General features: G+C 41.9%; 2 protein-coding genes and 2 long non-coding RNA genes across 16 annotated transcripts in view; 2 read left to right on the top strand and 2 right to left on the bottom strand.

Annotated features, from left to right (window-relative positions):
• The window catches only part of SEL1L3 (SEL1L family member 3), a 37,792-nt gene extending 36,272 nt beyond the window's left edge, over positions 1-1,520 (top strand). The window contains exon 24 of the mRNA XM_083835709.1: positions 251-1,520. Within this exon, the coding sequence (XP_083691835.1) occupies positions 251-417 (167 nt within the window). The 3' untranslated portion in view covers positions 418-1,520. The remainder of the gene's footprint in view (positions 1-250) is intronic.
• A 147-nt stretch (positions 1,521-1,667) lies between these two features.
• On the bottom strand, positions 1,668-10,607 carry LOC310899406. Of its 3 annotated transcripts, none has more exons than XR_014584261.1 (3): positions 10,567-10,607; positions 6,349-6,544; positions 1,668-5,708 (listed from the first exon to the last, which is right to left on the bottom strand). It is a non-coding gene; the product is annotated as an uncharacterized lncRNA (long non-coding RNA). The 3 variants fall into 3 exon arrangements; XR_014584262.1 differs by lacking the exon at positions 10,567-10,607 and adding an exon at positions 10,314-10,483 and having other exon boundaries at positions 1,668-5,703; XR_014584263.1 differs by lacking the exon at positions 10,567-10,607 and adding an exon at positions 10,314-10,483.
• Positions 10,608-11,433: 826 nt separating this feature from the next.
• LOC310899404 lies at positions 11,434-19,734 on the top strand. 2 transcript variants are annotated; one of them, XR_014584258.1, is made up of 3 exons: positions 11,434-12,004; positions 12,981-13,241; positions 13,323-19,734. It is a non-coding gene; the product is annotated as an uncharacterized lncRNA (long non-coding RNA). The 2 variants fall into 2 exon arrangements; XR_014584259.1 differs by having other exon boundaries at positions 11,914-12,004; positions 13,449-19,734.
• Positions 18,725-26,388, bottom strand: part of SLC34A2 (solute carrier family 34 member 2) — a 58,948-nt gene continuing 51,284 nt past the window's right edge. For all 10 annotated transcript variants that reach the window (XM_083835722.1, XM_083835721.1, XM_083835720.1 and 7 more), the window contains 7 exons: positions 26,007-26,202; positions 25,368-25,463; positions 23,939-24,059; positions 23,061-23,228; positions 21,570-21,686; positions 21,357-21,481; positions 18,725-19,731 (listed from right to left, as the gene is read on the bottom strand). In XM_083835722.1, the coding sequence (XP_083691848.1) occupies positions 19,156-19,731; positions 21,357-21,481; positions 21,570-21,686; positions 23,061-23,228; positions 23,939-24,059; positions 25,368-25,463; positions 26,007-26,202 (1,399 nt within the window). In that variant the 3' untranslated portion in view covers positions 18,725-19,155. The remainder of the gene's footprint in view (positions 19,732-21,356; positions 21,482-21,569; positions 21,687-23,060; positions 23,229-23,938; positions 24,060-25,367; positions 25,464-26,006; positions 26,203-26,388) is intronic.

The following is a 26,388-nucleotide window of genomic DNA, read 5'->3' on the forward strand; positions in this document are numbered from 1 at the left end:
TATGGAAATAACTTTGCAATCTTGTTTTCCTTTCTTACTAGCTATAATTGGTGTAACTTGGGAATTATAGTGTGTATGTATGAAGGGAATAGTTAAAGTTACAGATACTCTTCTTTTGATATTTCCTAACCTTTGAGTATTATCGTATTTATATTGTAATTTTATATCCATATAATATTTAAAATTAGACAAATTGACATCTTGGGTGCATTGAGGTTTTTAAATACTTTATTTTGGCATTTTTCTGTAGCCAGTAATTCTCTTGGAACAAGATCAGAGCCATCATCGGATGAGCCTTCTTCCTCAGGGAACAGCAGTGAAAATGCTACACGGCCAGCGCAGCAAGATGAAACTACTTTATCAAATGATTCAGTGGAGCAGGAGTTAAACCCTCAGAACTCTCTTGTTACCAGCTGAGGTGTAGTTTTCTTAAGGTTGATATTCTATCAGGACGATGGGATATGAACAACTACAACTGTAAGAACTGGCAACCAACCCTATTAATGGCATTAATAATGCAGCCCAACAGCCAAAATCCACTGAACTAATTTCTCTACTGTAACTTTAAAAAAAAACACCCCTACAATAACTTTAACACTCCGAACAGAGAATACAGCTTATCTCACTATACCCAACATATGATCATAGTGTACTATATTGAAGGATTACAAGAACACAGGCACACTCTTTACCTAATTGAAGAATAAGGTAAGCTCCCACTGGTTTTGATGAAGAAAATATCTTACTCAGATGTCTAATAACTTATTAGGTGGCCTTTACTGCATTTGAGCTTACCTTAAAATTACCAGAGTTTTATGAGTTGGAAGCACGGAAATGATGTAAAAGTGAAACCCAGCCACCTAGTTCCACTTTCCAGATTCTATGGAACACCAGCCAGGACTTCGGTACCGTGATAACAATTACTTTCTTGACATCTTACATTCCATCCTAGCTCTGTTATGCAGAAAGTATTTTCTTTTGAAACAAAAATACTGGGAAGATTTGCAATATGATCATAACATAGTCCTATTGACTGACTCTCGAAATGTCAGTTTCATGAATGTCAGCATTTTCCTGGGGCTACAATTAAAGGGGTGTCAATTGGGTGTCTCCCACCCCACCCAAGAGCCACTGATTAGAGAAAGAGTCTTTACTAGATAAATAAAAGAATATTTAAATGTAACCAGGTGACATGAAGTGAGTGAACAATTTGTTTTCATTTCTTACATTATGTTCTACCGTACCTTTTCAACACAAGAGTTAAAGTGACAATTTATTTGATAAACATTAGATGGGATAATGAGTATAGAGTGCAAACGTCTTCTGTGTGATTTAAGGCTGTGAGGTAAGTGGCTGTAGGAGAGGTCTGACCTTTAAAGCAGGTGTGTATGCACCTCTGCAAAATTATTTAGATCACAGTCTATCAACTGCATCAATCTATGCATTACTATTGAGGGTTAAATCCACTCTCCTTGCACTACATTATTTACTCTTGTAAATAAAAATATTTTTCTAATTCAGCCTAAATGTGAAGGATTTTTTTTTTAAAGCACCTTTCAGGTGAGAGTCTCTTATAGTATCTTACCGTTGCACATTTTGAGGAACATGATCTAGGTGTCTGCTTTCTTAGCTTCAAATAGGGCAATCAACCACTACTTTCTTTGAAGAACACAGCATTCTCACAGAACAGACCTGGAGGACATTTTGGCAGTCAAAAAGTAGCAGTTTTCAGTAGGAAGGGAATGAGTTAAATGGGGAAAAAATGCAAAAAGAGATTGAATTATATAAACAAGTTACATATCAGTGTATATTTCTTCTCTAAAGAACTAAAAATTCCAAAGTATTCTGAGTTGCAGCTTTGAGCCAAGCATTTTAATTTTACCAATTTTTTAAACACAGGCATATGGATATTTTAAGAATTCTCCCAACTTCATGTTTGTCACCTAATAAGAGAAAACACTGTGCATTTGTAATAAAACTGGGGTAGGGTGAAATCGTGATCCCAAAACTCTTGCAAAAAGTATAGCCTCTGAAAACAAATAATTGTCACAAAATAGGCATGAAGTTATGTACCAAATATCCCATCTAGAGTGGTCACACACAAAAAAAATACTTGAATGTGCAAATAGCAAGCCATGCCATTTAGTAAGCTGTGCAAAATGTATTTTATTACATATGCCATAGTCACAAAAGCAACTGTCCCTAAAGAGAAAAATTGCCCCCCCCCCTTTTTTTTTTAAATGCCCTAGTAAAATATTAATCCCATGGAAGCTCATTAATGGTGGCATGATTGGAACCCCTTTGCTGAAATCACAGAGGTCGTTGAGTTCCTGTATTCCAGGTTGTGTTGATATATAAATAAGTGTTAGCAGTTGGGCTGACCGCGTTGTCCTTTCCAAAGTCTGTCCATGTTTTCAGCTTTATTAGTGAACTGACTAGAGGCGGCTTGCCAGAAGTGCTATTTCACATCTATATTTCAGAAGGCAATTGATAAAACTGCCCTATATTTCTTGACGCCAGCAGTTAATAATCATGTCTTTGTTTATTGTAACCATTACAGCAGAATTCCTATCAAAGAATATTTAACACAAAAATATGTTAAGATAAAGTGGCACCACTTAAGGTGGAAGTAATAATAAATTACCCTTCACAGATCTGATTTATAGAAGGCTATTATTTGACAACCTAGAGAATTATGTAGTTCCCAGGGAGAAGGAGAGGATGGTTAGTTAAAGCAGTGACATAATTCTACAACATGTGCAAGGAAACCCAAAAAGAAGTTGTTTCAACTTAAAAAAAAAAAAAAAGAAATTTTGATAGAACAAGGCCAGTGCAGTTTATAGTTCTTGAGCACATATTGAATTGTCAGGATGGGAGTGAGAAATATTTAAAGAAAAAAAATCAGAAGCATAGAACTCTAGACTGGAATTCTGCGTGCTCATACACTTTTTACAGAAGCCCAGCCAGCTCAACAGCACAGCCTAGAAATAAAGGGTTTGCAAAACAGGTGGTGCTTAAGGCAGTGTAAGTGATGTACGTTTTCCCCTTTCTTTCTTGGTTCAAGCTTAGAATTATCTTTAAGAAGTAAGTTACAGACATAAAATAATTCTAGAGTCCTTATTTACAGAGTAGGTGCTGAATGATCTAAAGTTGATGTACGGTTTGTACCAACTAAGTAAATGTGTGTCACTGCAAGTGACAAAGGCTAGAAGTTCCTATGCACAATGTATCAAAATGCTACAATAAAAAAATACCACAGAATTAGATACCAATTACAGACAGGGAACATCAGTACGTGAAGGTAAACTTCAAAAATAAAGTCAGTGTTGGGTAGTTCTAAGTGGGCGACAGCCTGAAGATTATGTAGCAGGTGTTTCAAAGTGGTTATGCAAAACTTAAAGAAACTAAGGTTTGACTTACATACCAAGACAGTATCAGGACAGAACTGACTGCAGACATCCTTACGTGGGTGATTCTGTGACCATTACATGATGCTGTTTCCCAGTCCATACAATGATGAACATTACACCCTAATATACAGGTATGAGCATGTGCTTACAGCTGCATATATATATGACACACGCATGTACACACACACACATATATTCATCCTGGTACTTGACATATGTATTTCAAGTACATCTCCTACTGGGACTATAGTTTTTCCATCTGAGCTACGAGGAAAGCTCAAAGCTGTGGGAAATACCTGTTATGAGATTAGTTTTCATACCCAATTCTTGTCTGCGTAACGTGTCCCCATTGACTAATGGACTGTGGCATTTAGCACTGGATGACTGTTGGCCCTTATCTTGCATGAAGTGCAGTACGGCGATATGAAACAGGTTCAATAAGCTTTGGCTGAGGAACTTCCTCCCCACATCCTTTCTTCCCTGCCATAAATATATGAACTGAATTAAAAGACTGGGCCATAGAAAGAGAACAGAAGTGAAAGAGACAAGATGGTATTTTTGAAGAACAAGCCCAAGTGCAAGGAAGCTAAGGAATGACGAGGCAAGTCCAGGCATAGAGCAATTTCCTTGCTCTCTCCTAAGACATAGGCAAGAGAAACAATGCCTGAATAACTAAAATAACACAGTAAACAACAACAAAAAAAAGGCAGACACTGGGGTATAGACATGCTAGAAACATATCACAGCTTCCATTTTTTAGGAAACTAATTTTCCTAAGCTATTAAGGAACTAAATCCTGTGCCAGAAGGCCAAATTATTATTTACAGTAAGAAATGTCCAAGTCCATGCCTAAGTACATCTCTCTTATGAAGAGTTGCATATGGGTTCATGCAGGTGAGAATCAGAAGAAAAAAAAGAGTAATGAGTAACCCAAATGGGAAGGAAGAGATAAGTTACATAACTGCAATCCATGGAGTTTATGCATATATAACTAAGCGTTAGATGACGTGTTTGCAAAGAGCTTGCTATAGATTAGATGTTCTGAAGCAGTGAGGTTCCAAACAGAAATTGCCACAGCGCTTATGTGCCCCTTGGCTTACAGGACGTGGGTTGCTTGGTAAATGCCATCAGATACTTACCTTTGTCATCAGTGATTGTTCCTCTCCTCTAACATACCCATTGACCTTGATTCTGTCCCCTGTTCCCATCACCTGATTCTTGGTTTTCTCCCTTGTTTGTCCCTGTTGACATCTCTCTTTGATCACCTGTCAGCTTTCCAGATAGCTCCTAACACTCAGCATTGCTGTTTGTTCGTATCAGTTCCACCTGGTGAACGGCAGTAAGCACAACTTGGTTAGCAGGGCCTAGCACTATTTTACAGGCAGTTTGACAGAGTAGAAACTGAGAAACCTACTTGACTTTTTCCTTCTGTTCATTATGGCCTTGAGTCATGGATTTACACAGCAAGTGTCTCTAATTTGCTTCTAAACTTGCACAATCTCCAGCTAAATTCATACTAATGAGCTAATGAAGGCCAGGCTCCACTCACCGCCTGGCCGTGAGAGGAAGTGGTAAAGCATGACCATCGTTAAACTCTTCCTCAGAATATGGGTGCCTCATGAGCTGCATGTTGGGAGCAGCCCTGGTCCATAGAACCCCCTGGGCTGTGTCCCGACACTGTCGAGTGGGATAAGACTTGAAGAGGCTAAGCTGGGGAGCACGGAGCCAGACAGCACAGATGTCCATGAGCCAGCGCTCACCACACACATCCTTAGGCCTTACTCAGATTAAGTGGGCAGATGAACTGCCGGTTGGCTGCTGGCCTCTGCTTTGTGAGGTAGGGCCCCGTTACACCCCCACCCTCCAGTACCTATTGTGAGGTTAGAACTGATTTCTGTGATTCACCAACCCATTTATCAATTCGTCCCTCCCAGCAGTCCCAACGTGTTCAGAGCTGTCTTGAAGACTTGCTTTCACGCGAAAGGTGTTTGTAGACGGTAAGAGCCTTTCCAACACACACTGCGGCTCACTGAAATGGTAAGTCAGAGCTTCCACTCACACTTCGCCTCGTTCCAGCAAGTTCACAGCACTGTTTTCCCCTTCTGCTCTGCAGAGCTGGTTAGTGGAAAGAATGCTGTCCCTGCCATCTCTGTCCCACACCAACTCCACGTGCTGTCCATGCCAAGGTTTGGAGGCTCATGTCTGCTCCTTGATGTTGCATTGCTCCTCCAAGCCAGCTGCAGTTGCACATGAGCAGCTCTTCCAATTTCATTTTCAAGTCAACCACAGCACACTACTCTTAGAAAGAGTTAACCATATAAGCCTAGTTGGTAACGATACCAGTATGGGAAACCCAGATACACCTGCTCTAGTGAAAATAACCTAGAGCTTTCTACATTCTCCACAATTTCTCATATTTGTTTAACCAGAAATCTTTCCCCTAGTTTTCTGTTTTGTTTTTAATCTTTACTGTATCCGGTCCCAAACGATAATAAAGTATATGTTAAAAACACAGTCAACCTCCAGAAGCTCCAGTAGGCCAGTACTTAGAAGTTTATGTACTGACCTGAAAAGCTGCAATAATACAGAGACATGAATCCAAATAATCCATAGCCTAGAAGTAAGCATAGAGTAACTCTGGCCAAGTTCTTCAGATACCCATCTCAGACTAACAGATTCAGAAGCGGTGACTGATATACACTATAAGCACATACATGTCCTTAGAGAGGCTGAAACCCACAGCAGAAGTGGCAGCCACGCAGATACCCATGGCAAGCGCAGACATCACCTCAGAGGGCCCAGAGGCGGTCTGGCAGCAGCCCTGCTGTGCAGCCCATTTCTCAGGCTCTCCTAGGGCAAGCTCTTCTGCCAGGCACGGCAGATACACCTTCTGTGCCTTTCCATCAGCAAAGCAAATAAAAACATCTTTTTTTTTTACCTGACATATCCAGCGAGAAGCATGCAGGAGGTCCCTGGTGCTCAGATACCAAGGAAGAGCATTGTGACAGACTCGGCCGCTCTCTGATATTGATGCTGATATCAGAGACAGAAAATAACTTGTACAGCATTTTGAGTTAGGATATCTATGCAGCTTTCTAGGTAAGTTTTATTATCCTTTGTGCTAATCCAGTTAGCTAGGGGAAGAAATAAAAAAAATCAAACCGGGTTTATGACTATCACAACTCTCCCCTACAACATGCCTATTTGTACCTTGTACCCCAGTATCATTATCCCAGGAACACTTAGATTCTCTTGCGATGCATTAAATGCTTAACAAGGGTATATTCATAAAATAAAATCCCTCTTTGAAGGAAAGTAGTTTTTATGTTCATAACTCTGCCTATAAAAAAATAAAAATAAAAGTCACAAATTTGCCAGGCACTCAGTTACACCACCACCACCCCAACACACACACACGCGGGTGGAAGCAGAGCTTTGGATGCCTCCTGCTGCTTCCTGTGGCTGCTGTACATAATTCCAGAAGTGTTTGGAGGGCTGACGATGGGATGCCAAATTTAATGAAGGTCCCTACTGTGTATATGTAAAGATAAAAATCAGTCCTTCCACTGAAAATAGTAAAAGGCTTTTCCTGAAGTATTTAAAAGGTTGTGCTATCATTAACAATCACACCAACTGAACTTTTCTGTCCTAGGAGCAAGAGATGACTTTTGGAGAAGATACACAGTATCAATGCTACTTCACTGATGATTAGTCTAAAACTTCAGCGTTTGTCTCACCCTTGATCCCCTCAACATACAAAACCATCCTGCCAGAATCTGATGATTTGAGTTGAGGGTAGCTTAAAGGGAAAAAGAAAAAAAAAGCCTTTTTGTTTGTTTGAGTGTGAATAAACTGACTTCCAGCAAGGAAGCATGGGAGAAAAGATGAAGGGATAAGGTGCACACACGTGCACACAAAACCAACCCCATTTGACAATGACTGGAGACCTGGGAGTCCCCAAAGCCTTCCACAGTCTCCATCATTCCCCCATCCAGAAAGGGAAGAGCAGTTCTCTGGGGTTTTACTGCCATTCACTGATAAATGCTGTGACTTTGTTGCAATGGCAGAAGTCCACATGTAGCACCAGTCAAGACAAAGCAGTTCAGAGATGATTCATCGGGGTAGTTGCTTGCATGGGCTATCCCAGGCGCTATCAGCAAGTTATCTCAGCAGCAAAGATCAAGTAGAGGTTTACTGTCCCTTCTCAGCCCACTGCTCCGGACAAAGGTTCAGCGTAGTACTTGGACCTGCTGGAGCTAATAAGCTGTGCCAGGTCTCTGGTGTTGGCTGGTAATGCTGCAGGGAGCAGCGCAGGGTTTGAACACACATTTCTGTCTGTAATCGGACCAGGGTACAACTGGACTGTGATCTGGAGCTCTTACCCTGGGAATTTGCCATACTGGTGGTCTTGCCACAGCTCTTGTGCCACCAGCACCAACCTATATCTCAACCACTCGGGCTAGTACATGCTTACACGCATTTGCTGGCACAGGTAAAGGAAAATCATGAGGTGCATTATCTATATTGCAAGACAATTTTATTTTTTTATCTTCATCAGATTGAGGTCACTGCGTCATTCTTGCAGCATCCTGCAAGACTTTAAAGAACGTGTCCTCAGGATTTGTGTTCTGTGCCTAATTCTAATAAATTAAATTGTTCCTTTGGACTTTTGACTTCCAGCTCTGACATCTTACACGTTCAGCAGGACAGATTCAGACAGCGAAAGGTTTACTGCTATAGGAGGACTGGACTTTATGCCACTTTGTAAGTGAAGCAGAATGGTCCAAAGCAGTTCCCCTCACCACAGAAAGAAACATCACATAACTGTACATGCGTTTTGAAACCGAAAACAGAATTAATCCATTAGATTTGACTAAACGCAAGTCTTCAGGGGAATCTTTTTCCTGTCCACACATCATGGGATAAAGGCCCAGAGTCCTCGGCAAGTGTGAGTAGCCAGGAGTTGGATCACAAATTTGGGATCTGAATGCCCAACCTTAGAAATATATATATAGTTCTAATAATTCCATGAAAGTAATACTCAGGTGGTCAATTTCAACAATTCAGAATAATTAAATCCCCAGTCTAAAACTTTTTCTGCCTTATAAATTGGAATTTAGACACCTAATTTTTGTTGGTCTGCAATTATAAGCCCTTGAACACATTTGAAATACCTGTCTTTTTTTTTTTCTCCTAATTTTCAGCAGCATTCTTTAAGAAGACTCATCTAAGAAACAGAGGAGCTCAGAGATATTTGTGGTACATCTTTTTGACTAACTTTGATTACAGCTTCTAGGTACTGTAAAAGCTCAACGTTTTGTGTAGCTGCTCCAGTGCCTATGATGCCCACGAACCTGCTACTCTACTGATACCACTTATTTAAAAAAAAAAAAAAGTGGGGGGGACACTTAATACAATGATACAGCTGTGTGATTATGCTACTGTCTTTGTAAAAAAATGTATACAGCTTTTTTTTATTATAAAAACAACTTTGTGAGTGGAGAACCTACTACAGATGAAGCATCATTCCATAACCTCTTAGTCCAAGGAGGTTCATGCCTACATCTGTCACTTCACAGGAGGCTGCCCTGCCTCTACAAATCATGAGATGTCAGACAGGTGACAGTCCTGACAACGTCACCTACTGTACTGAGAGCAGCCAGCTCCTGTACGGCCCCAGCAGGATGCTTCCCCATCCCTTTCACTGGTGGTGCCCAACCTGGGACACATGCACCTAATGCTCCTTCCAAAAGGACAGCAGGAGAAATGCATCCACCACCTGCCCATTACACCAATAGCTCCTGTGTCAGCAGCCTAAATTTAATTTTTTTTTCCGCTTAGAGGTTTTGAGCCAGCCCCATACTAGCTCAGCCCAGGAGCAAGTCCCTGAAGCAGCACAGCCAACTCACACCATCCTGGAGGTGACAATCCATGCACACAATATTACCATGCGGTATATGGGCTATAGGACTTCCAGCTCTGTTATAACTGGTGCTACAAGGGGCTGTTCTTCTATTAGCTTGCTTCTTTCCACTGTCCTCCACGTGATCTTGGAAAAAAATTAAAAACAAAGACCTACCCAGCAAACACAAGTTCAGCGACCCTCTCTGAGCCACAGCTCTAACTCAGCACGAGACTTGTCTTCTACCCAGTGATATTTCCACAGGTCAACTCCACACATAGGCGAGGCAATCTGGGGACAAGATCCTTACTCCCAGGCGCTTAGAGTCATAGAACTGTTAAGGTTGGAAGAGACCTCCAAGATCATCTGGTCCAACCACCCCCCCCACCACCAATATCACCCACTAATCCGTGTCCCTAAGCACCATGCCCTTGCCACTGCTTCTCCTGACCACTGTATCCCATCTTGCTCTTCACCCAGATGCTGCATACAGCTTGCATCTCTGTGCCTTCACATGCCAGATTTCTAAAGAAGAGGTTTTCTCGTCTGTTTTCTTGTTTGTCTACAGACAAAGTTCCCAGCACCTCCTTTACTGCAACTTATCTTTTAGATAAGTTGTCCACGTTGTGCAGTGATAACTAGCAATATTTAGCCACGTTTTACATCTCCTTATCTGCACAACAAAAAATATGAGCTTCCTTCACAACGACAATCTTTTTCTTCTATGTTTAAAGTACAGAAATCCAACCCACAGCTCCTAAGGCATTATAGTAGCAATGAGCAATAAGTACATGCAGATACCTACTGTCTTACTTCCTCCCTACCCCACCCCAGGAGAGAACAAAGTCTTAACTAAAATTTATCCTCACATCCAGTACACAACTATCAAGGATTTCAGACTTGGATTGTACAGGACACCTTCACAGGAATTAACTCACGACCAGGGAAGGGGAATAAATACTTAATGCTCATGCAATAAGTATTGAGAAAAAGATCCTCACCGGTTACATTTTTCAGAACACCATTGATGCGCCCAAGCAGAATTATTCTCACCTTCTACCCAATCTCCTCTGGTTCAAGAACATACTCTGAACAGAAACCTTCTGAGCTAGTAAAATAAATTCAGACAAATTGACTGTTGCTTAACCCCCACCCCAGACACACACACAACTCTTACTTCTCCATTAAACCACTAAGCAGCCACAGATTCAGACTATATATCTCCAAAGCCAACTTTGCCTACCACAAGCTAACCTTCTGAAGCTTAAATAGATAGTAGTTTCTGATTCACATCCTTAAACCAGAAGTTGACTTCTAATTCAGAGATTTTTCTTCTTATTCAGTTACTTTCCAGCTGTCTTCAATCACTCCCTTTTGCTTTAAAACATCTCCAGGTGTGCACCAGGAGCTGATATAGCTAGCTCAGATAGTTTGTCTCTATAGAGCTGAAAGACAGAAAGCTGGAAGGCTACTTGAAGCTTTTAAGGGGGGGAAAAATAAATAAATAAAAAAATCCCAGCCCATATTGAGTGATGTTCATTTGTAACACATTATATGTTAGGTAACATTTTAAGTGTTCATTTATTATTTTTCATTTCCACATCAAATGTTTTGGGTTGGGAGGGACCTTAAAGACCACCCAGTTCCTACCCCTGCCATGGGCAGGGACACCTCCCACTAGACCAAGTTGCCCAAAGCCCCATCCAGCCTGGCCTTGAGCACCTCCAGGGATGGGGCATCCACAGCTTCTCTGGGCAGCCTGTTCCAGTGCCTCACCACCCTTACAGTGAAGGATTTCTTCCCTATATCTAATCTAAACCTACCCTCTTTTAGCTTAAAGCTATTGCCCCTTGTCTATCATGACATACCCTTGTAAAAATTTCCTCTTCGAATTTCTTGTAGGCCCCTATTTCATTTGTTTATATGCACATTTGGAAATATACGTGGATATTTAGAAAACAATTGCACTTATGATATCTTACACAGCACCAGTTATCCTACCAGTCATTCACAGACCCAAGAAATGCCTGTCCTGCAGAACATACATTCAGGCATAGCTGCACTTAGAAAACTGTGTCCCATGGAGACCATCGTCAGTGCCTGTTCCTGAGGCAATGCCCCCAGTCCAGGTGAAGCAATTTTAAATTCTTCTGTGATTTGCATCTGGGAGGATTGCCAGGACATTAACAGATAGTGTTGAAATGGCCCTTCCTTCTGCTCAGACGGGAGGCCCATCAGCAGCACTGGGACACTTTCCATTAACTGTAGGCTGCCTTGTTGAACGTACACCGAAGGGATTTTGCTGCCCAGTCTCGCTTGTAATCTTCTTAAAGTTTTGCAATAATGTTAAATTTTATGTGAAAGCACTAGGTGTTCACTCTCTAGTGAGGAAAAAGGCATTCCACAAAACTGATCTAACGTTTCTTTGGGACCAAAGCAAGCCAAGCTGAAATTAATCTACCCTCAGCTTAGTCTGCTTTGACCTTTTCCTCTTGTGCTGATTAATGACTCCGGAGAGAAAATTCTTTCCTGTAAAGCAAATACTAGCATTGTAAAATACAGTAGCTTCCTTGTGTACCACATGATTTCCATGTCGCTGACAGAGATCCCTTCCTCAGGCTGTGTGTGCTTAACTCTTCTCCGTGGCACTGCTACGGAGGGGGGCAGGATCTGTCCCAGTAAAACAACTGAGGTAAGTGGGAATCAGCCTTGCAGGCAGCGTTTAGCCATTAATTACTTGTCTATGGTGATGGATGAAGCATTTGGGCATGGCACCAGCTTTTAGAAAAATGGCAAGAGAAAGGAGAATCTGTCCAGGCCAGGCCCAGGAACTGGGGTACACTCAGTGCCCGACACCTGCACCGTGCTAGGTGAACCCTGGCTGCTCGCTCCTGCCGCATCTCCTGGTTCCTCACTGTGCCTGACCTGGGTGTTGTACAACAGCCAGCCCTCCTCACCCAGTGCTCTGGATGCCTCTCACCAGATTTCAGCAGTTATTTATTTCCCAAAGTGCTCTGTCTGGCCTAACAGCCACCTGAAGCCTGAGACTTAACAATTTCTACTGATACCTACTCCCCTCTCTTTATATTTTCTTCTACACTTACACCCAGTATCCTTTCTTCCTGTGGGGAAGCACGTCATGATCCTAAACTGTCAATCGGGTTTGCCAGCCAGGAAATAAACCCTGCAGGCACCCAGGGCTAGCCTCCGCTCAATCCCACAGCACCGCGTTTTGATTCACAGGCCAACCCCAACAAAACGGGTGCAGCTATACCAACACGCAGTGCGGACAGCCAGCGCACCAACACCTCTCTGTGTGCGTGTACCTTAGGAGAGATGGCCAGGCTACCATCCTGCACAAGGAGAAAGGTCTCCTCAGTCACTTCCCAAGCAGTGCCCACGATGAAGCCCTGGTGATGAGGTGCCCCTGAACACCTGTGGTTGTTTTCCCTCCTCGTGGGCCTCAGCAAACGCTTTGAGCCCACTTTATTGAGGGCTTTGTTGAGATTGTGAATGTATGGGGGGTGGTCTCCTACCTGATTAGGAGGTGTGGGCTGGAGATGTTCCTTCACATCCATGATCGTGAGGTGTCTGGGGACTGTCAGCTCCATAAACCTGGGCTTAGGATGCCTTACTAAGTGCTTACTACGTGTTTTGTTTTACTCCAGGGGAGTAAAATGGATTCCTTTCCCTGTACCTCAAACTAGTGTTGAAATTGCTGATGATGAATCCAAAGTGATCTCTGCCTGCTGTGATGCACACGCAGTCATTTAACCACCTGGTCCAACCTGTCACCCAGCCCCAGTGTTAAATTCACCTCATCTGCCCCCAGCAGTCAGCTGCGTTTCAGAGCTGTGTTCCCCCAAGCCCTGCTCCTGTTCTGTGGTTCCTTATCCCCCAGCACCCCAGGCTTGCAATGGAGGAGAAAGGTAGGAAAAAATGAAATATCATTCATTGCCCCTATTTTTCCTAAGCTGGGTGAACATTGCCTTGGGATTTCCTTGTTTCAGTGCCATTGTCGTGCTTGAAGGGAGGGGAGAAGAGCACACAGGACTGAAGGCAGAGATGAGATCCCACCTGAGCTACAGTGAGATGCTTGCTTTTTTCCTGTTGCCTTCTCCTTTTCCCTTTCTTAGAGAGATGTCAACTGTGAGGGAAGCGAGGATAGGCCCAGGCTGGCCGAAGAAGGCAACCAGGCTAAGCAGGACAAACATAGACCTCTTAACTTTCTTTCATCTTCCCCCATGAGAGCCCCTGACCTGAGCCTGAGCTGGCCAGGCTGCCATGCCAGGCCGCGCAGTTTGGAAATGGCTGAGAGCAGGACAACCACCACACCGCCGGGCCATGGACTGAGCTGCGTAGCTCTGTCCTGACCTCAGATGGCTCAGCTGGAGACGGAGACGCTGAAAGCATTTCAGAAAGACCACAGCAGGAGAACATCTGGCGAGAGCTGGCCCTGCTAGGTTCACACTCGGTGAAGAGCGCTGCGACCATCAGCAGACATTTATTGATAGGTACTTCTAAAAACATCTTCTCAGGCGATGTAACAGCTGGAAGCAACAAGCAAGAGCAGATATTGTATGTATATATTATACAGCAACAGCAAAGCTGGCTCTCTGCTGGCAATCATTTGAGATCCAGTGCCTGAGGCCATTGCATTAGTCAGTTAAAATAGGGCTTAATGCTATCCTAGTTTACACGTGCACAAACTTTCCTAATGTCAATTACGGTTGCATGTTGCCTAACCAAGGGCAGCACTTGGTCCGTAAGTTGTTTGCATGCCCTGTAATTTATACTTTTTGTACCCGGTAAAAAAAATATACAACAATCAGCTGAGCTATTGGTTGCAAAACATCTTCTCCTGTAATTACCCTGATTGTTTATGTCACGGTAATGTGTCCTTAGACGTTGAGCAGTGTAAAAAGATTGATACACCCCAAAAGTGTAAATGGTAATTAGGAAATTTCATCAGGTGCTGAGTAAGATGGAATGTTTGTGACATTTTAATGCTAGCCTTTGCTCTGTTCCTCTGTCTTGTTGAGATACCTAGATGTCAGTTGTTGTGGGAGATCTGTTTGGGGGCAGTTCAGTGAAAATCAGTATGTGTTCAGTATGCCAGTGCTCTGTTCTTTCATACAAATTATGGGTTTTCTTTGTAGTAAAATTGTAATAAAGGGACTAAGATCTACACAATATTCACTACAAAAATATCACAAGCAGGTTTACGCTTACAGTGTCATGCTTTTGGCATGTACCAACAGCAGGAATGGCCATTAGCTAGAGAAAAAAAAAATCTGGATGCAAATAAATCATGGCACGGAAGCACAGCCTGTGGAAATTGTGCAGTTGCAGTGTGGCCCAGCATTTCCATGAATGTGTATCAAGCATATCCTCCTTCATGAAACAGCTTGTGAAATAGTGGCTTTTTGCTTGGTAGTATTAATTTTTAATCTTTGGCTGACAGGATCAGATCCTTTGCTATTGCCAAGCTCCTGCCAGTGGTACCACACCAGGCTGCATGCACAAACAATCTGCTGTAAATTAGTGAGCAGCCTTTCTCAGCAGCATGGCCAGGGCTATTCTGGGGACCTGATGGGGTGCCAACCACTACAAGGTAAGCTGAAGAAAAAAATGATGAAGAATTCAACCTGCATTTCTGATTAATGGGAATCCATCATAGTGGTAGTTAAGTGCAGTGGTATCAAGAGAGTTTGGATCTGGGGGAAGTGAACGAGCAGCTTTGGCAGAGGGTTAGCAAAACCAGAAGCACCAGAAGGAGCCATGACCATCATGGTTAAGTCATAAGCAGAGAGGAAGAGGACTGATCCCAGTCACAGGATCAGGAGCAACCTGGCAATTAGCTGAAGCATTATTTTGAACATTTTAAAGGCTTCTGGCCAGTGCAGCACTTCAGCACGTATCTGTTGTTAAATACGGATAGGCGTCGCTGAACTTTGCCCTAGGTAGCTCTGCAGTCTGTTTGGAAACTGGGAGATGGATGGCACAACCTGTGCATGTTTCCTGGACGTGCTTTGATTCCTGATGGACAGTGAGTCATGGAGGCTGATGGCACACGGAATTGCAATATTTCTGCTTGAGTGTAAGAAGCTGTAAGTTTTAAATCATGGGCCTAGGGTGATTACTGCTTACATTTTAGAAGAAGACTGTTCATACTGTATTGCATAAATACTTATGTTATAAGAAATACTTCTGTTATCTTCATTTCACTAAAATATGGTATAGTTTGAAATGGCAGTTTTTTGGGGGGCTGCTTCCTCAGCTTCTGCTGAGCTTAGAGTTAGGAAACCTAACAACCTTTTAAAATAATCTTTCAGGCATTTAAGGAGTACTTTTTATTTCTCTCCATCTCTTCATTTTAAGATCACATTTAATAAAAAAAAAAAAAAAGCACGATGGCTATTTTTGCCTAGTCATAAGCCAGACGTCACTCATGTCAAGGGAAGCATTTTGGAAATACTCCGTGTGCCACCTTTCACGTAGAAGGGAGAATCTGAGCCTAGCACAGTGAAACAGGCTGTTTGCATCTGGTTGTTACAGAAGCCTTGGCTTTGGTCTCCTGTGCTTACCTTCACTGAGGACAGACTGCAGAACCCTGCTGGAAGATATTTCAACCTGTGCAATTGCACTGAGCAATTTTTTTTCTTCATATGAAAACCTTTATTGGAAACACAGCCCTCTGATGGGTTTCTTTAGTGCCTGGGGCTAACCTCAGTTCCTTTATGTTGTACTATGTTGTTCTGCAAGCTTCCATGATATGTATATAAACAGATAGTATGAAAAAAGCCTTCATTTTTTAAAACTTCTCTTTATTTTTACATTCGGTGCACGAGGACAGACAAGATGAGTATTCAGGACAAAGTATAAAGCCATATACTGTCCTAAAAACAGTAAAAGTGATAAAGTTTGAGAGTTTAAAAAAGTATTTTAGAAACAATGTATTTCCAGAATTCCTCATTACAGAAAATTCAAATCTTTTAGAAAAGCGGAGTTCAATATCCTTGTGCATTAAGCCATATGATGAAAGTATGTAGGTGTCTTCAATCCTTATTTTAAGAAATCTGTCTCTGCATTACAAACAATCTTTACGTAACCCATTGAAGGAGCCAACAGCCTCCTTAATACGCAGTATACACAGTTACAAACAATTTAAAAAGTTATATTACAAAATATACAGTAGTTCCTTTTTACATTTTTATAGATAAACATTGCATAGTTTTCAAATACGTAATATATAACACAATCACATGAACCTCTTTCTGTATAACTTACGAAAAGTTCTGTACACTCAAATAATTATAAATAAAGTGTAAATATCTTTTGTTAAGAGCAGGGGGGGAAAATATACCAGGACATGTTGTGCTGCCAAGTGTTAATCAGAAGTCGTTGTTTGGAATCTGCCTAAAACAAAGGCACAATATGGCCTGAAGTTCACCAGCAAGGAGAGAGTGAGAACTGAATATATCATATGGGAAATGTTACAATGAGGAACATAAAGTACTGGTAAGTCCAATCATAATTTTTACCCTGATTCTTTTACAAGAACTGCTTTTCTTCTAATGCTTTGCTGAAAGTTATCACTGTGTTTGATGGCTTTACTTCAAGATGCAAAATAAGGTGCATGTTAAGAAATGAGTAAGAGTAGATGAAAATGTTTCCTGTTTCAGTGGGTGTTCAATGGATGCTTAAGATAACTTTGAAATAATTCTGGATAATTTTCACATTTTTTTTCTGTAGAAACAGAGCATGGGAAATGCACGCTAGGATCTAAAGAAACACAGATCATGAAAGCATCCTGAACTGAGAATAAAATGAAGAACAATTATTGAAGATACCACAATTCCACTTTGAAAATGAGATGCTGACAAAATTCTGTTCGAACTATATGAAGGAGAAGGTAAATACTTTTCAAAAGAATAGTTAGGCGTAACTCTGCTCTGTTACTAAGCCTACAAGGAGCAGAACTACACCAAAATCAAATGCTTTTGGAAAATCACTCTGATTCTAAGCATTTTGTCATTGGCTCACAATTGTAGCAACAGTTGGACTCTCAGTATGAATGTAATTTGCAAACATGTTTTAGGCAACTTAGTTTGCCATTTTAAATGTCATCTTTAAAAGGAAATTAAAAAAAATCCCCTTCTAAAATGTGTGCTTACCTGATAGCTGAATGCAGCCTACTGATCCTAGTGCTTTGCATAAAACAAACTGTTCAGAAGTAAATGTGTTCTAGCAGCATTGAGTGGCTATGCTAAACTAAAGGTCTTCTCAGCATTTCCATTACAAATGTAATCTCACCTCAGCCATATACACTGGCTTTAAATTATACTGGTTGGCCTACACCCAACCACATGATTTTTTTTCTCTTAGTGGTTGGACCTCAGATATTATCCCGTGCTCACTCATATCTAAGCTATTGAAGGCCAGCAGAAGTACTCAATGCGTCTTTGAAATGTTCTTTTTCAGACACTGAAATGATGCCCTTTGTGAGTCCGTGATTCAGAGCAGTCTCATAAACATTTAGCAGAACATCAGTAATGGTAAGACCTAAGCACAAGCAGCTTCACACCAAGTGCTACACTACCTATGGATGGACTACAAGTGGCAATGACTACACTACCTATGGATTTTACAGGGGATTTGTAATGCTACATTCAATTGCCAGTAAAATTCACGTTATTTCCAAGGAGCATGCAGGGATGGTGCAGAGTGAACACTCCTTTCTCACCATTAAATGCTACTCTATGTCCCGCACTAGCCATAATCTTCTCTCTGGGTTCCCTCTTTTGTAGCCCTAAAGCTACTCTTATAGCTCCACAGCTGCTCTTAAAGGTCATTTTGTGGCTCAGCCAGACGGAGCCATAGTTGCACACAGGTCTCTTGGCGTTAGCCCAGACTTGAGTGGCTCTCTCCACACCTACACCAGCCACTTGTCCTCCCTCCTGAACCATTCCTCTAATTGTGCCAGCGCAAGAGCTTGTGGGGTTACATGGTGAACAGGACTGGGGAGGACTATCTAGACAGAGGAATGGCCACGCAACCACATCCTGAGCCCATCAAGCTCTTTCATAGCCACTGTGTCTCCAAACCCAGTGCTTAACCTTCAGCAGGAAAAGGGATCAGCAATTAGTTTTTGGCCTTGAGCATGAGATGACAAAAGACAACAGCTCCTGTCCCCAGTGTTACAGGAGACAGAGGGCTCAAAATGGGCTTATGCATACCCTTATGCCAGACCAGGACTCCCAGAGCTTCTGAGGGATGTCCCAGCATTTCACTTTCCTCCACACACGGACAATAGATTTTGCCTATATTGGGAATACTGTTTTCCATTTTGACTACTGCAGCCACTGCAGGCAGGCCAATGAAAATGCTTGGATGCTTTTTGTTAGTTTGGTTCTTTTTTTTTTTTTTTCCAGAGCATCTGGGGTATCAAAGTAACTTTTGCTGAATAAGCCAATAGGCCAGAAAGGCTGTTCTACAGGTGCCTTGTTTGGTTGGTTGTTTTTTTTAATTAAGCTTGAATTGATCACATTCCTTTCATCCCTCTGTACATGGGACTACATCAGGATTTCTTTCATTTGCTACTGATAGCATTGGATGAACGTACAACACAGTAGATCCTCTGAAAGCAAATCTGTCTTTAGCTTTTCAAATGATCATAGATTTTCTAGGGACTCTGTCAAGCTTGTTTGACTCCATTCCTTGATGAGTGATATATCACTGGCTGCAGGAACCTAACAAAATGTTCACTCTGTCCTCAGTGCATTGTCCAAGATGGTTTTCAAGAGACTAACCATCCTATGCTGTATCTCTGTTGATCCGCTACTATAAGGCTGTGTTGTTTGTGCCTGTTTTTTCAACACAAGCTGCAGCTGGTGCCCTTCTTACACCTCTTTCTTCATCAGCCATTGCAATGGTGTTTTCATAAACCTCCATAGTTTTTAGCTGATTGTCTTTGGCACCCTCCTGTTCTGCATTGACTTTGCAGCACTTGCAGAAACCGCAGCAGTGTTTCCCACAGAAGGCAAGTGTAGACATAATCATATTGTCCCAAGGCTCTAGAGAGTGCATCCAGATGGGTAGGAAATCCCAGTTTTGGAGCTTCTCAGGCAGTGAATGTGGTCGTTTCGTCTGCATAATGTTAATTACAATCACAGCAATACACAGAGCAACCAAGGGAAGGCAAACACCCAAAAGGACTGGCCAGCCTGCCAGTGACAGACCAAATACAAACAAAGGCAAAAGAAAGAAGCAGACAAGAAGATAAAATATAGCAAACCATCTGTACTTGGCTGTTATGTTCCCCAAACTCTTGCACAACCGTATTGGGAGCCGGGTAAAAGGCAGCGGGTAAAATAGAATTATCCCAGAGACATTGAAGAAAAAGTGGCACAAGGCAATCTGAAAGAAAAAAAAAGTTTGAGAAGTTTGTTCCTACAAATGCCTTTAAATGCTCCTACCTACATAATAATAACTTGCAGTGGTGCTGACTTCATAATTTCCCTTCTCTTGCTCCTCACTTTTTTTTTCTTGTCTTCCACGCTATTTCACTGCCAGGCCTTTCCTGCACGAAGCAAGGACCGGGTAATACCTCATGCATTGTAAAGATCTAAACCTACAAACAGGCCATGGCATTTGGAAACAATGCAAGCCTAGAGGGGACAACAAACTGCCCTGCAGATGGAGAAGTTTTAAAATGCACCTTTCCACTGCAAGAAATTGAGCCCACCAGAAATACAGCTGACAAACCAAGCAACAATCAGGAAACAGTTCTGTTGTTAGTAAGGCATGAGAACTGTTCATTACTAGGTTCTGCATCCCTAAGTTTTCAACTAAGAGATGGGAAGAGTAGATTAGATATTGTATACAGGTTATTGAGAAATTGCTAATTGTACGAACCTGGATTTTCCAAACAATTAGCAAAAAGTTTACAGGGCACTGAGGAGATTCCTGAAATGTGACTTTGTCTAAATCTTTTATGATCATTTGGTTTACATATTTCAAAATCCTTTTTAAAAAAATAAGCATGAAGAGACATGTACTTGCTAAAGCTTTCAGAAGTCGCTTGGACAGAATAAGCATACACTGAACAAAACAGTACATTCCCTGCTCCCATTATCTTATTTTTCTTTTATAACTGTTATCAGACTAAAGCAAACATGAACGTACTGGATTCTGATTTTTAGAGTACGTTATAAAAATAGCAGGTTAACACGAGAGCTGAGGTTGGTCAAGATAGTATCTTCACATGATTATATCTGTTCTGTCATGCCTGAGGACAATAAAATAACTTCTGTAATTTTCTTAATTTATTGTGGCTAGTAAAAAGCATTCATCCTATTCACAAAGGAGACTTCATTATCTTTTCACTCTTTGATGCAGAGGGTTCATTGAAATGTTATCTTCTGACTGGAATGTTCTTTACTGGATGGTAAATGGGAGCCCAAAGCCAGGCTGCCTACATCTCAAGTAGTATGAGGCAAAAAGAAATTCAATAAAAGCTGCCCAGATTAGATTTACAATGAGAATGTAGTTGTCATGATGCTCACTGCAATGTCACACAGGTTGACAACTTGCCATCTTATGAGTTTTAAAGCCTCCACTTAGATGACAGAAATCCCTGTATACTGCATGAACAGAGTTTGGGTCCTTTGCATGGAACTCAACATAAATTAGTAACCCTCGTAGGGAAAAGACAAGAGAGTTGTCAATGTGAGCACTGAATTCCAAAATACTAAGATCCCATGCTCTGTGGTCAAGTGGCCAATCCTGTCTGATTTCTGAATGAATTAATCAGATCAAGCTAAATTTACGAAAGCAAGATCTGACTATATATTGACATTCTAGGAATGCTTAATAGAAGCTTTTTGCTCTGATAGTTGAAATTAATGAGCAGTCACTAGTAGCACACAAAGAATCAAGCCCAATTTCTATGACATATTTGCATCACAACTAATTTTGTCAAGTCTTTATTCAGAAAATTTGCAATTCTAAATGAATTCAAGAAAGCACTGGTTTATACTGACCTGTAATGAATATTTTAATGTACTCCCTGGGCTTGCTAAAGCTGCAAGTATAGCTGTTGTGGTTGTGCCAATGTTAGCTCCTAAGGTGAGGGGATAAGAACGCTCAATGCTTATAACACCAATGCCTAGGAGAAAAGAAACAGCATTGAATGATTGCAGAATGCTGAAAAAAAATAAAACATGGGGATAAAAATTACAATATTGACAACTTACCAACAAGAGGTGTAATAGCAGATGTGAAAACAGAACTACTTTGGACAACAAAGGTCATGCCAGCCCCTGCAAGCATAGCCAGGTATCCAGCTAGCCAAGTAAAAGGAAAAGGGAAATCTGAAAAAAAAAAAAAAAAAGGAGGACATCATTGTCTTTAGAATAACAAAATGTTCCAGTCATATAGAAAACACTATTAAGCATTTCAAATGTAAATATACTGCTTGCATATTGTCTAAAACAAAAAGATTTGGGGTCAGAGTGAGTTCTATTACTTTAATTTACCCTGTTCTTTGTACTCTCTCCCCAGCCTTCCACTACTGGACACACTGTGAGATGGATACTAGACTAGGTAGACCTTTGTCCTGACCCAGGGTAGCATGTGTGTTGTAATACGAGTAGGTACCAGAAATTTTTCCACTGAGCTCAACACAAAACTTTCTAGATGTTTAAAGCATCTTGGTTTTGGCAAGCAGGCACCTGCTACAGGAATCAGGTCTTCAAAGTTCTGAAGACTATCCTGAGAAAATAAGGTGGTTTGTTTTAACTAATTTTAAGCTGATCATCTCCTCATAATTCACTTGTTACTCTTGCAAAGAAAAGCTAATCACACTGATCAGAGAAACTAAGCACAATAGTCTGCAGATTTATGAGTGACAAGAGGTCAGGACTCCATCAGTCAGGAAGACATAGAGGGATTCCAAGTAGGTCACAAATGAACAGTAACTGGCAGCTGATCACTTTCTACTCATTTATTTTGATTTGGGCAGTGTTCTTTGCCCAGGAGAAGATAGAAAGGGGACCACTTTGTTGTCCTCCCCATGTCTGTGAGCACTCTCTTCTAACAGAATCAGGTGTATGCCAGGACTGCTTTTCCCTGGTACAGGTCCTGACCTTCCATTCAATGGAAAATGAAGAAAAGGCAGCCAAGTGGAAAACAAACAAAACAAAACAAGACAAAATAGCTGTTTGCACACAATGAAAACAGGCTGAAAAATCACCTGGATAACAGAGGGAAAGACAGAAAGTACCAATATGCAGGGCTGCTTTTCACCCTGAGGAGACGGTTAAGGAATGGAGCAGGGCAAGTAAAGGAAATTAGATCATTAATCTCTACGTACATTTATTCAGCTTACTTTAAAAGAAACATGCAGGCCCTGTGCCCAAGCAGGCAGTCATGATCTCAGCACTATCTTTTGAGGATATGAAGATTACATTTCCAACAGCTAATGATTATACATCAAGATACAGAGCCTGAACTTTGGTCTCTGCTGTTAATCTGCAGTCCACAAGCAAGCTGTTAACTAATAGCTTTTAAAAGGAAGAAAATAGCATGCTGAGCTGAAGAAATATCGGGGGGTGATGACTCTGGTTTAATACTGTTTTCTTGAACCTATTCTGTAATAACTGCATAACAGAACAGGAGATGTCGATAAATGTGCCTAACGTCCTTGCTATTTCTAAGAGCAATCTTCAGGAAAAGCAGGTAATTACCAGTGTTGATTGTCTTCTTGATAACACTTGCCACTTGTCCTTTAAGTACAGAGTTTAATAGCTTAACGATCATCACCAAACAGGAGCACAGAACAAGCAGGGACAAAGCCAGAAGGATGAGACCGATGGCAAGATCAGGCAGGTCTGCTTCTGCAAAGAGATGCCGGCCTGAAAAAAAAAAAAAGAAAAGGAAAACAAATTGGCCTAGTCACATTTTTGCTTCTGATCCCAAGGCCAGCTCTGGTTTTCATGCATAGCCCTAAGAACCTGAGACCAAAGCACACACAGCTTGAGGCGGTGACGAAAAGAGTGAAAATGCCACCTCCCTGGCTGCACAAAAGCTATGCCTGAGAGGAACTCGTGTATGTACACTTTCATAAATACACAGCGGGCACGTCTGCAGGGCAGGCAGAAGCAGGGTGACCATGTGCAAGGAAGGAGAATAACAATGGAGTGAGGAAATTGTGGTGTGCTCCAAGCTGGGCTGTGAGTCAGCTCTTCCCAGGGACGGCTCTGTGCCTGGGAATGGCTGCTGAACATCCTGAACATATAGGGATGGAGGTGTCCAAGCTGCCACCACAGCACAGTAACTGTAGCACCGAGTCACCTGGACAGCAAGGGTATCATGATACCGAGGACCCCAATTACTGGCATCAGGGAGCATGGAAAGGGATCCATGCGCAGCCAGATGCAGTGATGACGATGATTTAGCTGTACAGCAGAGCAGAGGCTGTTTTGACTGCACCTGTAGTAGTACCCTGTGTATGCATACAGGCGAGTGCCTCTTGATACAAGTCTGAAGAGGTCTGTAGGCACCATTAGGAAGATAAGCACCTCTGTAAAAGTATTGCAGAAGGAGAAATAGTTTTACTACTCACATTTGCTGATATATTCTGTTTCAGATATATTTTTCATGGTCCATGTCACGTTTCCTTCAGTCCAGCAAAGGTCAGGAGACGTGCAGTTTTCTGAAGGTGAAATTGTGACATTCTGCAGTGTCTAAAATTGCCAGAGAAAGCGGATGGTTCAGTCACCTACAGCCTTCTTTAAGAGCCCATACAAAGTTCTAGGTTTTTGCTACAACCAAAATTCATCAACTGCAGCTACAGGCAGGTTTGTAAGCTGGAGTATAATTAATGACACCAGAGAAATGACATGGCAAAATTTTTTTGTTTTGTTAAAATAAACAGCTGAGCTGTTACTCAGGTCAGTCAATACGACTTTTAAAGATGAAACCTTCTATGTCAGAACAACCATATCACCAGATCGTCAGTAGCTAAGAACCGTAATTACTGATCTCAGGGCTCACAGAAATAGATTCACAGTTCAGCCTGCACTTTCTGTGCCATTGCTCTCCTTCTAGGCGTGGGAGGACTGCAGGATGCTGATACTCAGACCTGAGGGGGCACTGGGAGCAGCAGGCCCGCCTCAGCCTCCTGCTGCACCTGAGGTGGAGCAGCCGGCGCCGCTGCAGGTAACCCAAGCGGAGTTTGACGCTACCATGGCCTGCTCCTGGCCCTGTCTGCCATGGCTAGCATTTCACTGGCCATCCAGATCATCATTCAATAGGAGCAGGGCTCCTCTGAAAACTCAATTTTAATCTCCACTCTGTGTGTCCTTTAGCATCTGCTGCCTCAGGACTTCGGGAATCAGTTTTATACACCCACTAACAAGTAGAATAACTCTCGTTAGAGGTCCAGGGGCTGTTCAATGCTCTAGTTGTTAGTTTAGCTGAACAACACAAACCAGACACAGCTCCACAGTCCACCAAAGTACTCCTTGGTGCCAATCTGGGCAACAAGTTCCTCAAGCTGCAGTGTTGCTCAGGTGAAGAACAGATGATTTTAGCCACACAGAGGCTTTGACTGAAGGCAGTTTTCTGAGAAAACTGAAGTAACCAACTGCCAGCAGACCACACTAGCACATAAAGCTGCTTAGATCAGATAGGTGGGCAAAAAGAGATTTTCTTGGGCCTACGTTGCAGATTTTTTCCACTTTTAGGGATTCTGTAGGAGTGCCAAGTTTAAAGGCATTTTTATGTGAAAGGAGTAGAAGGTTTGGCTCCAAACCACCAGTTCTGATAAGCAAGGGCCTGCAAAAGCAACCAAGTCAAGCCTGCTGCTGGTATGACATGCTTGGTTTAAGCAGTACAAAAGCTACATTAAATTGTCTTCATTCTTTTTCTGCAGCAATAAATACTCATTTAAAAATCTAATTTCACAATCCTATGATAAGCAATGCCTTGCCAGCTATGGATCAATAAATATTTCCTGAGGAGCCTGACAACTAATTTAACATAATACTCACCACATTGGTTTCAGTTACGCACCAAATCTTTACAAGGCTTTTGTTTTTTGCTGATTCGTCATTTGTAGCAATTGCATTTATTACAGATTTATCAAGCTTAAAAAACAAAGAAAAACAACAGTCTTAGTCCAACTTCCACCACACACTTCTGTTCAGCTCTACCCAGATAATGACTTCCCTTTTGGAAGCTCAGCCACATGAAGCCTACATGACCATCTCTAATGCTGGAGCTGCTGCCCAGCAGGGAGGATGGGTTTTACTCCCAGAAAAGGTACAACTTCACGTGCACAAATACTCACACTGTGTCTCATTCTCCCCAAATCACTCACCCCATCATCTCAGCCATTCTGCTTAAACAGCTACACTGACACAACTGCCTGAAGCAACAGGCTGCCATCCCATCCACCCCATACGTCACCTGCCTTCCCAGCCCTCTTGCTAGGCCTATCCTCATGAAGGTGAAATGTGGGGGAAATAGAAGTGGGAATTATGGAGCTGGGTCTTTATGAATCCACCTGCTAATGAGCTTTACCCCAAGGACACAGAGAAGTGATTGAGTCCCTTTCCCATATTCAGAGCATTCCTTTTAGCTGTGGTGGTATCAAGCAAGTAGCTTCATTAAAGAGAGAAAGAGCTTACCTCAATGATGAGCTTTGTAAAAGGGTCTGTAATAACTTTTAGTAGCTCAGGGGCATCCTCACCACTTTCAAGATGAAAGGACTCCACTATAACATTAGTGAGATGGTAAAGATAGCCAGAAATTACTTCAATGGGCAACAACACAAACACAGCAAGCCAGTTGAAGAAATCATGGATTGTTGCCCCGGCAAAGGCCCTGCAAGAAGAAATTCAAAAATAGAGCTGCTTTTAATTAAACAATATGTGCACAACTTCAATTAAATATGAAATCATAAGGGTGGGGATGAAGCCCATTTCCAGATAGGAATTATTTCATTTCTAAGGTCCCAGAAGATGGTTGCTTTATTACAGAGCTCTAAGTTTTTTCCACACCGTTGCCCAA

This window comes from Anser anser (genome assembly GCF_964211835.1).
Source record: "Anser anser genome assembly, chromosome: 4".
NCBI lineage: Eukaryota > Metazoa > Chordata > Aves > Anseriformes > Anatidae > Anser > Anser anser.